General features: G+C 47.8%; 1 protein-coding gene across 1 annotated transcript in view; it reads left to right on the forward strand.

The window, feature by feature from the left end:
* The window catches only part of LOC148775898 (liprin-alpha-1-like), a 75,923-nt gene that overhangs the window by 48,890 nt on the left and 14,746 nt on the right, over positions 1-12,287 (forward strand). Inside the window, exons 3-6 of the mRNA XM_088842833.1 lie at positions 7,953-8,054; positions 8,524-8,688; positions 9,795-10,016; positions 11,929-12,075. Of these exons, the coding sequence (XP_088698959.1) occupies positions 7,953-8,054; positions 8,524-8,688; positions 9,795-10,016; positions 11,929-12,075 (636 nt within the window). The remainder of the gene's footprint in view (positions 1-7,952; positions 8,055-8,523; positions 8,689-9,794; positions 10,017-11,928; positions 12,076-12,287) is intronic.

Here is a 12,287-nt window from a genome sequence, read left to right on the forward strand (position 1 = left end):
AGGATTATTTCATCTATATTCAGAGCCTGTAGTGTTACTTTCTTGTACTTCTTCCTTGTTGGTTTTAGTATCAAGGTTATGCTAGTCTTATAAAACAAGGTTGGAGAGTGTTCCTTGTTTATCCCCAGAGTTCCTGTGAGATTACTGTTTCCTTCCCTCGATTTTTGGAAGAATTGATTGGCAAAACCAGTTGGTTTCATTGTGGGGAGGCTTTTAATTTCAGATGTAATGTTTTTCATGCAAATAAGATTTTCTGATTTTGTATGTCTTCTTGGGTCTAGTTATGTAAAGCCTTTCCCCCCTCCTAGGAATTTATTGAGGCCAGCAGACTCTCCAATTAGTAAGTGAACTGTGGTTCATCATATCTTTCTTATCTGCAAGATGTGTTGTCTCCTTTGAAAAACCCTTGATACTGGTGATTTGTGCTTTGTCTGTTTTTCTTAGTCTCTCTAGGGGTTTATCAGTTTTGGCAGTCCTTTCAAAGAGCCCACTTTTGGCTTTGTTTAGAAAAAATTCCGTATTTGCTTTCAGTTTCCTTATTTTCTGCTCCTTTTTTCCCCATCTGCCTTGTGTTTCGTTTGCTTTGCTTTTTTTCTGGTTTCTGCAGCCCATGGGATCGCTAAGGGTCGGACACGACTGAGCAACTTGACTTTTGACTTTTGACTTCATGCATTGGAGAAGGAAATGGCAACCCACTCCAGTATTCTTGCCTGGAGAATCCCAGGGATGGGGGAGCCTGGTGGACTGCTGTCTATGGAGTCGCACAGAGTCAGACATGACTGAAGTGACTTAGCAGCAGCAGCAGCAGGGATAGAGGCTTAATTGATTTTTAGCCTTCCTTCTTTCCCAGTATATGTGTGTAAGGCTTTAAGTTACCCTCTAAACACAGTTTGCTGCGTCCCACAGTTTGAGTAGGCCAGATTTTTTATGGAAAAGTATTTTCTAATTTTCATTGTGTTTTTTAAAATGATTATTCATGAAATTCTTCATGCAGTATGTCATTTAACAATGTTTGGGGATGTTTTTCTAGTGACCCTTGTTTGATTTCTAGCTTAGTTCCATGAAGAGCCCCGTCTTAGTCTTTTGGGGCTACTGTTATAAATACCATAGACTAGTGATAAACAACAGAAAGTTGTTTCTTATAGTACTGGAGGCTGGGAAGTCCCAAGATCACCAGCGGGCACCACGTCTGGTGAGGTCTGTCTCCTGGTTCCTAGACTGCCTGCTGCTTCTCCCTGTCCTCACAGCACAGGCGCCCGTTCCCTCCTGCCCTGAGCCCTCCCAGAGTGCCTGCCTCCTGGGCTCATCACCGCGTGCGGGGTGCAGTTTGAGGCACATAGACCGTCAGCCCACTGCAGCCCCTAAGTGTACCCCGCATTAGTTCAGTCCTTTGAAAGAGTTTGAGCTTTCCTAATGGCCCAATATATTAATTTTATGATATGTTCCTTGGGCCCTTGAAAATTATATGTATCAGTGAGAAAGCAATATTCCGTGTGTATCAGTTAGATCAGGTTTGTGACTCATGTAATTCAGATTCCAGTAGCCACGTTTTGTAAAGCAGAAGTAGGTGAAATTACTTGCAGTGTATTTTATTTTAACACACCCAAAATATTATCATTTCAGTGTGTAATCAACATGATACAACCTAATGAAATATTTCACGTTCTTTTGTTCACGCTAAGTCTTTAAAATCCAGTGTGTGTTTCATGCTTGCAGCACATCTCATCGTAGAGCCAGTCGCAATTCAGGTACTTCATGGCTGCAGGTGACTACGTCTCAGGGAGCCCAGTTCCCTGAGAGATGTGTCTTTAACGTCTCCCACTGTGATTATGAGCTTGGCTGTTACTCCTTTTCTATTTCTGTCAGTTTTATGTATTGATATTTTGAGGTTATGTTATTCGGTACATTCAAATGTGGAATCCTCATGTTCTTGCTGGACTGAACTTGTATCAGTATGAGAAGCTCCTTTTTAAGGCTAGTGATGCTTCTTACTTTAGACACTATTTGACAGTGATATTGCCACATCAGTTTTCTGTCCTTGTTTGTCTGGGTATCTTTTACATTCACCTGTCTAAAAGATCTTCCATCTTAACAGGAACCTCTGTGACTAGTGTACGGTTTTCATTGTCATCAGTTCAACACTTTTTATCTTTTAATGAGAGTATTTGCTCTGTTTATAATGCTGATATTTCAGTGCATAGATACCGTGTTACTGTTTGTTTTCTGTCTGTCTCACCTATTCTGTGGTCTTTTCTCTTGCTTCTTGTAGAAGTGTGAAGTCTTTTTCTAGTTCTGTACTCCTCTGTCAGGTTGTTGGGTGTCCATTCACAGATAGAGCGTGTGTTTTACATTCAAGTCTAACTTAGTACTTTTACTGCCTCCCTGACACAACTGTTTCCTCCTTGTCACTGTTATACTTTAAATTGTTAGATATATTTTTGGCGTTAACATCATTGTTTTGTAGAGTTAATATTTACCCTCACAGTTACCTCATTGTTGGTCTTTACTTGTTTTTTATATTTTTGTCAGAGACCTCTTTTCTTTTTCCCAAAGCACTGCCTTAATATTTTTTTAGTTCATGTCTGTGGGTGATGAGTTGTCTCATTTCCACTTGCCCTAAAATTCTTTATTTTGCTTTCACTTTGGAAGAGTGTTTCTGTGGGGTATAGAATTCCAGGTGGGTGGGTGGTTGTTTTCCAGCATTTTACGAATGCCAGTCCATTATCTTCTGACTTCCTTGTTCTTGAAAAGTCAGCTCTCAGTGTTGCTGTGCCATTCAAAGCCACACCTTTTTTCCTCTGAGCGCTTGAACATTTTCTTCTTGCCTTAGGCACCCGCGGAGCTGCCAAAACCAATGTGTGGTTTTCATTTCTGAGTCAATGGTCTGATTCTTGAGCCAACTCTTGCCACTGTCCCTGTCATTCAGTTCAGTCTCTCAGTGTCGGACACGTGGCGACACCATGGACTGCAGCATGCCAGGCTTCTTTGTCCATCACCGACTCCCGGAGCCTGCTCAAGCTCATGTCCATTGAGTCGGTGATACCATCCAACCATCTCATCCTCTGTCGTCGCCTTCTCCTCCTGCCTTCAATCTTCCCCAGCATCAGGTTCTTTTCCAATGAGTCAGTTCTTCGCATCAGGAGGCCAAAGTATTGGAGCTTCAGCACCAGTCTTTCCAATGAATATTCAGGACTGATTTGCTTTCGGATTGACAGGTTGGATCTCCTTGCAGTCCACGGGGCTCTCAAGAGTCTTCTCCAACAACATAGTTCAGAAGCATTGGTTCTTTGGCATTCAGCCTTCTTCATGGGTCAACTCTCACATCCATACATGACTGCTGGCTTTGACCAAATGAACTAGTACTAAATGAACTCCAACATAGCTTTGGCTAAATGAACCTTTGTCGGCAAAGTAATGTCTCTGCTTTTTAATATGCTGTCTAGGTTTGTCATAGCTTTCCTTCCAAGGAGCAAGCATCTTTTAATTTCACCATCTGCAGTAATTTTGGAGCCCAAGAAAATAAAATCTGTCACTGTTTCCATTGTTTCCCCATTTATTTGCCATGAAGTGATGGGGCCATATGCCATGATCTTCATTTTTTGAATGTTGAGTTTTATGCCAGCTTTTTCACTCTCCTCTTTCACTGTCATTAAGAGACTCTTAAGTTTCAACCCCTGTAGGCATTTCTTATTCCCCTCTCTGTCTTTTCTCCACCATGAGGGTCTCCATTTATAGTAGTTTTTAACAACGTAGTTTAACAACGGGCTCCTCAGATATATGCTATACTTTTTTCCCCACGTATATATGTTTTTTAACTGATCCATCCTTCAGTTCACTGATCCTCTCTTCAACTACGTCTAATTTGATGTTAAGCCCAGAGACTGAGTTCTTAAATTCAGTTCACTGTTATTTTAAAGCTCTAGAATCGCTTTTGATTCTCAGAAGTTGTTCCTTTTTTCAAGTGTATTTTTGAACTGGTGACGTTTGCATCTGATCCCGCTAGCACACCTCTGATATGCTGATATACACTGATACCTCTGGATCTGTTTCGGTTCTTTTTCCCTTGCTCGTATTTGTTGTTACACCCTTTTTTGCTTTTTTGGTTGCATGTTGGACATTCTGTATGGAAAACCCTAGAGGTTCTGGTGATGCTGTTTTCTCCAGAGTTTCCTCTGACACAGACCTCTAGTGGACACAGAGCTCTCTTGTTCACTCAGGCCTTGTAAGCTCAGTCTCAGCAGCCTTCCCCCACCGTCCCCCCGACCCCAGGGAGGAGCCCTCCAGCGTCTCCATCTGGAAGCCGGGGGTGCCTCCCAGGGCCTGCCCTTCTTGGCAGGTCCTGAAGCCCACCTTCTGTCTACTGAGCACCATGAGGCGACTGATACTCAGCACTTAGCCGGTTTGGGCTGAGTGTTGGGTGCGTTTTCTGTGCCTCCCTTTTCTTGGGGAGCTTGGTCTCTGTCATCCGGCCTGACTTGTGAGGCCTCCGCTCAAATTTTTGTCTTCCCAGCCCAAGGAACTGTCCAGAGCTGTGTTAGCCAGTCCCCTCTGCTTGACTTTTTCCCTGCCTTTTCTTCGCAGAGTCAGCTTTGTTCAGATGCCCCGAGGAAAGGAGCAGCCCTCTCAGTCTCCAGCTCCCTCACTGGGCTTCCTTTCTGTTCGAAATCTTGGATTGTGGCTGCCTAAGGACCTCTGGCTCAGACTGTAAAGCATCTGTCTGCAATGTGGGACACCCGGGTTTGAGCCCTGGGTTGGGAAGATCCCCTGGAGAAGGAAATGGCAATCCATTCCAGTACTGTTGCCTGGAAAATCCCATGGACGGTGGAGCCTGGTAGGCTACAGTCTAAAGGGTCGCAAAGAGTCGGACACGACTGAGCGACTTCACTCTCACTTTCAAGGACCTCCTTTAAATTGTGTTTAGCTTTTCTAGCTCTCGGTGGGCTGCCCTACAAGCTGCTTGCGTCTGCAACTGGAAGTGGGGACGCCCTGGGTGTCTTCTCTTATCTGAAGCCACATGTAACAGTCACAGTGATTGTATTGATCATCTTTATTTGCTACCGGGGTAAACAAGAACCAGGGGTCCTTGCCTAGTACCCACGGTTGTGTTTCTGATCAGAATCCCCAGCTTGCCTGGGCTGTTTCAGTGCCTTCAGTTCCACCTTGTGAAGAAGGTGGAACAAGCGGCCCATGCAGCCTGGGGACAGAGGAGCCGGCCAGGTCACTTCCCCTGTCCATGCCGGCCCAGAGCGGGCCTTGTGATGATGGGCTGCTGGGGGTGGAGAAGGCTGAGGGAGGGGTTATGTGACCTGTATTCTGTGACGTGGTCACATGTGGGTTTTCTTTTTCAGTTTGAAAAATTGACTGCGTTTAGTCTTGCCTCCAGTTTCATTTTAAGGTTGAAAATGAAGATTTTATTCTTAAAGTTGAGCACAGTGATTTTACAGTCTTTTTGAAAGCAGTAGTTGAGGTATCAAAAAGACATCTCAGAGAACTCCAGTAGATAAAGCCAAAAAAAGAGAACGTGTTCAGGGTGACCTGCGGGAGGGACCCCAAACTGTCCTCTGTCTTTCCCAGAGTCTGTAATTGCTGAGATGGGTGGATATAGGACCCCAAGCACCCCGGGGCCTGAGGTCCTCAAGTGATAGCAGAGGTCCGGGCTGAGCCAGGAGCAGTGTGGCCTGTGCCCTGGCGAGTGGAGAGCCACCACTCTGGGTGGGAGTGGGGCCAGGAGAGGGGGTGGGAGACTCGGGGGCGGAGGGAGAGGCAGCATCTGGCAGGGTCTGGGAGGCGCTGGCTGCTGCGGCTCGAGTCAGGGGCACCCCAGACCTCCACCATGCAGCCCCCACGGGTCAGAGTCATCTGGTAGCCCAGGGTCGAAGTTAAGAGGGCGAGTTCGCAGCAGGTTAAATGAACCCCTGTACCCACTGTGGGTTCATTTTAAGTGCCTGGAGCGAGGTTGGTCAATCCCTTGCTGAGCTCGAGTGAGGGAGTCAGTCAGGGAGGACTTAGCTCAGGGTGAGAGTGAGGGGCGGCTGGCGTGGTGAGTCCTTCTCAGCAGGGTGGGTTCTGGGGATGCCCTTGAGTTCAGGGGTACCCTTTCTGTAGCCTCACTGAAGGCTTGTTTGGGGGGTGGAGGGGGCAGAAGGCCACTTAGAAGACATGCTCATTCCTAGTGGTGGTGGTTTCTGAAGCAGTTTCAACTGTTCGGTCCGACTGTGACCAGTACCTTGCAGGGTCATGTTTGGCGGTGGGCCTGAGCTGTTGGCACGGCCTTCTCTCTCCCGTACCCCACACTCACCTGCCATCTTTTTGGCAGCCCCTCCCCCGCTCTGCACCGTTGATGGTGGGCCCGAGCCCAGCCCCCCTGTTACCATGGAACCCCTTGTGACTGAGTGGGTTCTGGTTCCGTGCTCCTGGGAGACGTGCTGGGGGCAGAGACTTCGTGCCATTTCTCCTTGAGACAGTGGTCCTGGTGGTCATAGTGTGAGAGCGGTGTGTGTGAGAGCAGTGTGTGTGAGAGCAGTGTGTGTGTGAGAGCGGTGGTCATAGTGTGAGATCAGTGGTGATAGCTCAGGAGCTGAGGTATCCTACTGTGAAACAGCAGTTGCCCTGAGTGGGGGTCTGCCCCTATCCGCGAGGATGGGTCGCAGAAGGGCCCGCCTGTGGGCGTTATTCCAGTGCTGCAACCCCAAAGCAAAGGCCAAGACAAGGAGGAGCTTGGCCTCGGACCGAGTCCTGGAAGCAGAGTGCCCTGAGGTGAGAGCAGCCGGGGGCTGGGCCCGTCAGATTGGCCCTCACCCGGCGAAGCGTTGGGGTTGTGTTTCCTTTTGTTAGCTTGGTTGTGGGCCCTGCTGGGCAGGGCGTTTTGACCTTAGTGGGCAGGATCGACCCCAGCAGGTTGATCTTGTAAGAGGTTGGGCAGGTGCTGCACAGAGGATGGGCGGGGGCCCCACAAGAAGGGAAACACTGGCTGGAGGAGTCTCTGGGCCACGTGGACTGAGCTAGAGAGCCAGTCCTTGAAGCAGAAAGGCTAAGCCCCTTAACGTCCCCTGTCTTACAAAAAAGGGAAACACTGGCTGGAGGAGTCTCTGGAGCGTGTGGATCGAGCTAGAGAGTCAGTCCTTGAAGCAGAAAGGCTAAGCCCCTTAACGTCCCCTGTCTTACAAAGCACAGACCAGTGTGTCCAGGATTTTAATGATGGGTACCTACTGCTTACGTGTATAACATACACCCTCATGGCTTCACATGTCTACTGCATGCCTCTTACAAGTGTAGGGCACTACTCTGGGTGCTGCATACTCAGTATGGAATAGGGGATATGTAGCCCAGGATTTTTGTATCTGTGCCAAGAAAAACAGAAGAATGGATGACGCCGTGTGGTTCAATTTGAGCAAGTTCACCACGTGGACGGCCCCGCGTGCACGCAAATTGTGGTAAAATACATATAACATGAGTTTAACATTTTAACCAGTTTATTGAATGACTGTGTGACTTCAGTGGAGTCAAGCTAACAGATGGCCTTGGGGTGCCATCAGCCTTTTTCCCAGAGGAACACTCCAAAGCCTGGTGGCCTTGTAGACCTTACTGTTCTTCTTCACTCTCCCCCGTGATTCTAGGTCACTTGTCTGTGTGTCGTTTAAGAATCTCTTCATCCACTTTGTTGTTAGGTTTATGTTTAGGAACGTTTCTCAGACGTCCCTGGGTGTTGAGAAGGCAGGCTTGGATTCTGGGTTCTCCCTTGCCACGTGCCGGCCAGGTCGTGGTGGAGGCTGATGGCCGGTCTGTGTTGTGGTGGCGTGTGTGGTCTTGGGGTCGGCAGACCCCCTCTTCTGTGGGGGGGCAGGGAGATCCTTTGTGTGGAGCCTGGAGAGACTTGACAGGGTCAGTCTTCATTGTCTCGCTCTCTTTTTAACTTGTGTTTGCATTTAGTGACTCATTTAATTGTTTTCTAGAAGTCTCCAGCTTCTAACGAGGAGGTAAATGTATACAAGAAGCAGCTCCTGGAAAGGGAAGAAGAACTCGCCGAGCTCAGAGCCGAAAGAAACAACACCAGGGTCAGTAGGGGGATTCTCACATGTTGACATTTGCCCCGCGGGGGTCACCACTGGGCTCCGTGTTAGTGACTTTAAATTCTGTCTGATTTTAAAGTCATTTTTCACATCTTCCCACTGAGCAGACTGGCGTGGATCAGTTCGGGGTTCTCATACCTTGCTTCAAATTTATGATGAGAGCTAATGTAATTTTAGTACATTCAAGGGGGAGTTCTCTTCACTTACATTTTTGTCCACGCTACACTTTTTGTGGGATCTTAGTTCCCCAACCAGGGATTAAAACCCATGACCCTGCAGAAGTGTGGAGTCTTAACTACTGGGCCACCTGGGAAGTCCACCCTAGCTTTAGACAGAACTGGCAGGATTCCGATGTGCCTTAGCATGGTTTCGGCTTTAGCATGAGGCTGAGAGGAGTTACTGACCCTGAATGCAAGTGTGAGGTTGAAGGTGCTCCTTTGGCCCCGCCCTGCAGCTGCTGCTGGAGCACCTGGAGTTCCTGGTTTCCCAGAACATGCCGTCCCTCCAGATGACGGCGGGCAAGCAGCAGGAGCAGCCCCCAGCCAGCATGACCAGCGAGGTGGAGGTGCTCAGGGCGCTGAAATTTCTTTTTGACCACCACAAGGCCCTGGATGAGAAGGTACCAGCCACCCAAACCTCCTGGATTTGTACACTTGCTGCCTTGTTAGGTGGATGATGCATGTATTTATGTAACTAGTTGACTTTTGAGCTTCTTGAATTCTTGTAAATACATTTTTTCTGTAAGATGTCAGTTTTATATGGCTCAGGCATGTCCGTATCTTTGCGACCCTGTGGACTGTAGCCCACCACGCTCCTCTCTTCATGGGGCTTCCCAGGCAAGAATACTGGAGTGGGTGGCCATCTTCTACTCTAGGGGATCTTCGCGACCCAGGGATTGCACCTGCCCTCTTGCATTGGCAGGCAGATTCTTTACCACTGAGCCACCTGGGAAGCCCCCAGTTAAAAAGTATTAGTTGGCATAAATGTCTCAAGATTTATTATATTCTGTATATCAATTTGCAGTTAAAAACTGGGTACTAGAATTAATTTAGGATAACATTTGTTCTCTCAAACTTAGAATTTAAAGCTGTTAACAAGCAGATTTTCTTGATGTTAAGATCAATGAGAGCCATTAAAGATACTCTGTTACAGTAGCCATGTATTAGGGTGAGCATAGAATGAGGAGTGCACTAACGTGTATACACACATCAACACACAGTGACTCGACCCCTTTTATTTGAGTTGAGAGAGCGATTACATATAGCACACGAAAGGTGTCGTTTGTTATAAGAAGAATTAGGTGCTACACATAAAGAGGTAAGTTTGATCAGTCATCGTGTAATTTCAGTTATGGGTTTGTCATTTGTATCCTTTCATTTTAAAAAAGTATGAAGGCTGTAGTGGTGGGCATCACATGCTATTTAGCGTTCTGATTGAGGACCCGCCCACCTGGGGTATTTTAATAACTAGCAAACTAGACTTGTGGCTCAGAGCTGCAGATCTCTTAAGCACCCCTTTGTCCAGGAGAAGACAAAGTCTGACTCTAATCACCCGGTTCTAATCGGGATGGACAGCATCACCAATGCACCATGTAGGTCTGAGCAGCCGTGAGGGTCCTGTGAACTCCCAAGTGCAGAAGGCAGTTTTGACCTCACCGATTTCCCGGAAGTGCTGTGTTCCCTCCCTCCAAAAACAAGGCTCTCTAAGGCTTCCTTTCCCCCTTAGAGATCGTCCGACGGCTCTCTAAGCCACGAGCAAACCCTGGCTAAGATAAGCGAGCTCCAGGAAGTCATAGACAAGCAGTTGCGGGAGCAGAGCCAGATGGAAGAGCACCTGGCAGCTCTCTCTGCCCACATGAGAGAGCTGGAGGAGGACCTGGACACGGCCAGGAAGAAACTCCTCAAGTCCAAGGAAGTGAACAGGAAACTGGAGCGGGATGTCCGCGAAGTGAGTGACGGCGGCCGTGTCTGTTGCCCTGAGGTGGTTGTGGGTCCCTTGTTCTCCCGGTGATCTCAGCCTCGGGATGGCTGCGCGAGTAAGAGCAGAGCTCTGGCGAGACACGACAGGCTGTCTCCCTGCCTCTGTGTCAAGGTCTCTGGGGTAGAAGAGGCCTGATCCAGGCGGTCCGTTGGCAGTGGACCAACATGAGGGTAGCCCTTGCGCTGTGCTGCACCCTGGGTGTGGACTCCTCATTCCTACAAGTTCTAGGGGGCCCAGTGTGTTCCTTTTAAAACATTCATTTATCCGTTCATTCATTTCGTAGCATGTAGTTGCTTTACACTGCTGGGTCAATTTCTGCTGTGCAGCAAACTAAATCAGTCATGTATATGTGTATATATATATCTACATATATCCCTGTTGTTTAGATTTCCTACCCATTTCCTTCACCGCAGAGCACTGAGGAGCCTTCCCTGTGCTGTACACTAGGTCCTTACTCGCTCTTGACTTGATGCGTAGTATCAGCAGTGTATATATGCCAGTCCCAGTCTCCCAGTTCATCCCCCACACCTGCCTGTCGAATGTATTTCTGACGATGCTGAGATTTCCTTCTGATTCGCTCAGGCGAGTCTGGTGACGTCTGTGGAGGCCGTTCTCTCGGAGAGATGGGAGCATGCTGTGTGGGCTCTGCCGAGGCAGCTTGCCTGGCCGTTTTCTCTGGTTTGCTGAGGTTCCGCTCCTTGACAGGGATGTGTGACGGTGATCCCGGGGGTCAGACCAGTCGAGTGGCGTTTGCTCACCCTCAGGTCCTCAGGCCCAAGCTGTGTAACCGTGTAGAATCCTGATGTTTCTGGCGGTCGTGTCTGCGGGTGTCATGATTTATGAGAAACTACCTAACGGTCACTGTGAAAACAGAAGAGTGCTGGGGGTTCAGGCCTCCTCCTGTGAGCCTCACCTGTCCTCTGTATGCAGACAGACAGCGCCCACCCTGCCCCACCCCTCCCCTGTGACACCGTCTCAGACAGAGCCCCTCCAGTATGTGTTCCAGCAGGTGTACTTGTTTAGTAGCTTGGTGTGAGGAATTCTGTGTGAGAACTCAAAACAGAAATATTTGCACATGTTTGTATAACCTTCTCACACTACTCTTTGGCAACAGGAGGAGATTAGGTGGCAGAGTTTAATACGCTGATAATTCTGGAAAAAGCGTTTTTAAGACCTTTCACTTTTAATATTAGGACTTGGCCCACATTGGTTACTTAGTGACCGCAGAGGGACCCGAAATGGATTTTGAGCTGGCAGACAGGAGTTGCACCAGCAGCAAGTTCTGGTCCTAGTTTGAGCATTTCATACATGTGGTTTAATTCTGCTTGAGAAGGCTGCTTCCAGTTGTGTTACACTTTGACTTCTGTTTCCACTCGTTAATAGTCTTACTTTAATTTTGAGGAAATTGCATGAGATTTTTCCAACTTTTACCCGAGGAAACGAGCCTCAGAGCTCCCTCTTGGGTCTGTTGTAGGTCCCTCCCTGTTCTGGATCACGTCCGCCTGTATGGTGTAGCAGACAGAGGTCCTGACTTCATGCCAGATACCTTCCCTCCTGGAATTCTTGCAATAACAGGGTAGTTTAGTATACTTTTTGTTTGCTGTTTGGATTTATTATATAGCAAAGAAGCTTGGTAAACCGAGTGGCCAGACAGAACATTCAGACAGATGGCTGCCCATCGTGGCAAATGTGACCTTTGAGGTAGGTGCGTTTTTGCTCACGTCCGAGAAAACTGCCACGTCTAGGAGTTTAATTTTGAGGACGCTAACTTTATGTTTGATTTGAAACTTAGGATTTAGTCCAGTTTTGTTACTCTTAAGTGTATCGGAGTGTTCCATGATAACGGCTTACCTTTTCTCCTCTGCAATGCCCGGTGTAGGCCATGGCCCAGACGGAGGACATGGAAAAGAGAATCACTACCCTAGCGAAACGCTCCCTCGCCGCACAGCGCGAAGCTGCCTGTGTGCATGACTTCAATGATAAACTTGAAAATGAAATCGCAAATGAGGATTCTATGCATCGACAGGTAATGGCCTTTACTGAACTGTGTCTGACTTTTATAGCATTGCATTACTGAGGAGGGAAGGTAAAGAAAGACCTTTTCATGTGACTCCCATGTTGAAAATCAAGTCCCCGTGTAAAGTTCTTATGACCCTAAAACATTGCGTTCAAAAGTGTGGATGTACGTCATGGTAAATCAGCTGTACTGGAAGGAAATACATTTTTTAAAAATTGGGG

Source organism: Moschus berezovskii, chromosome 13 (assembly GCF_049115385.1).
Source record: "Moschus berezovskii isolate FMDL1 chromosome 13, NW_MosBer_1.0, whole genome shotgun sequence".
Taxonomy (NCBI): domain Eukaryota; kingdom Metazoa; phylum Chordata; class Mammalia; order Artiodactyla; family Moschidae; genus Moschus; species Moschus berezovskii.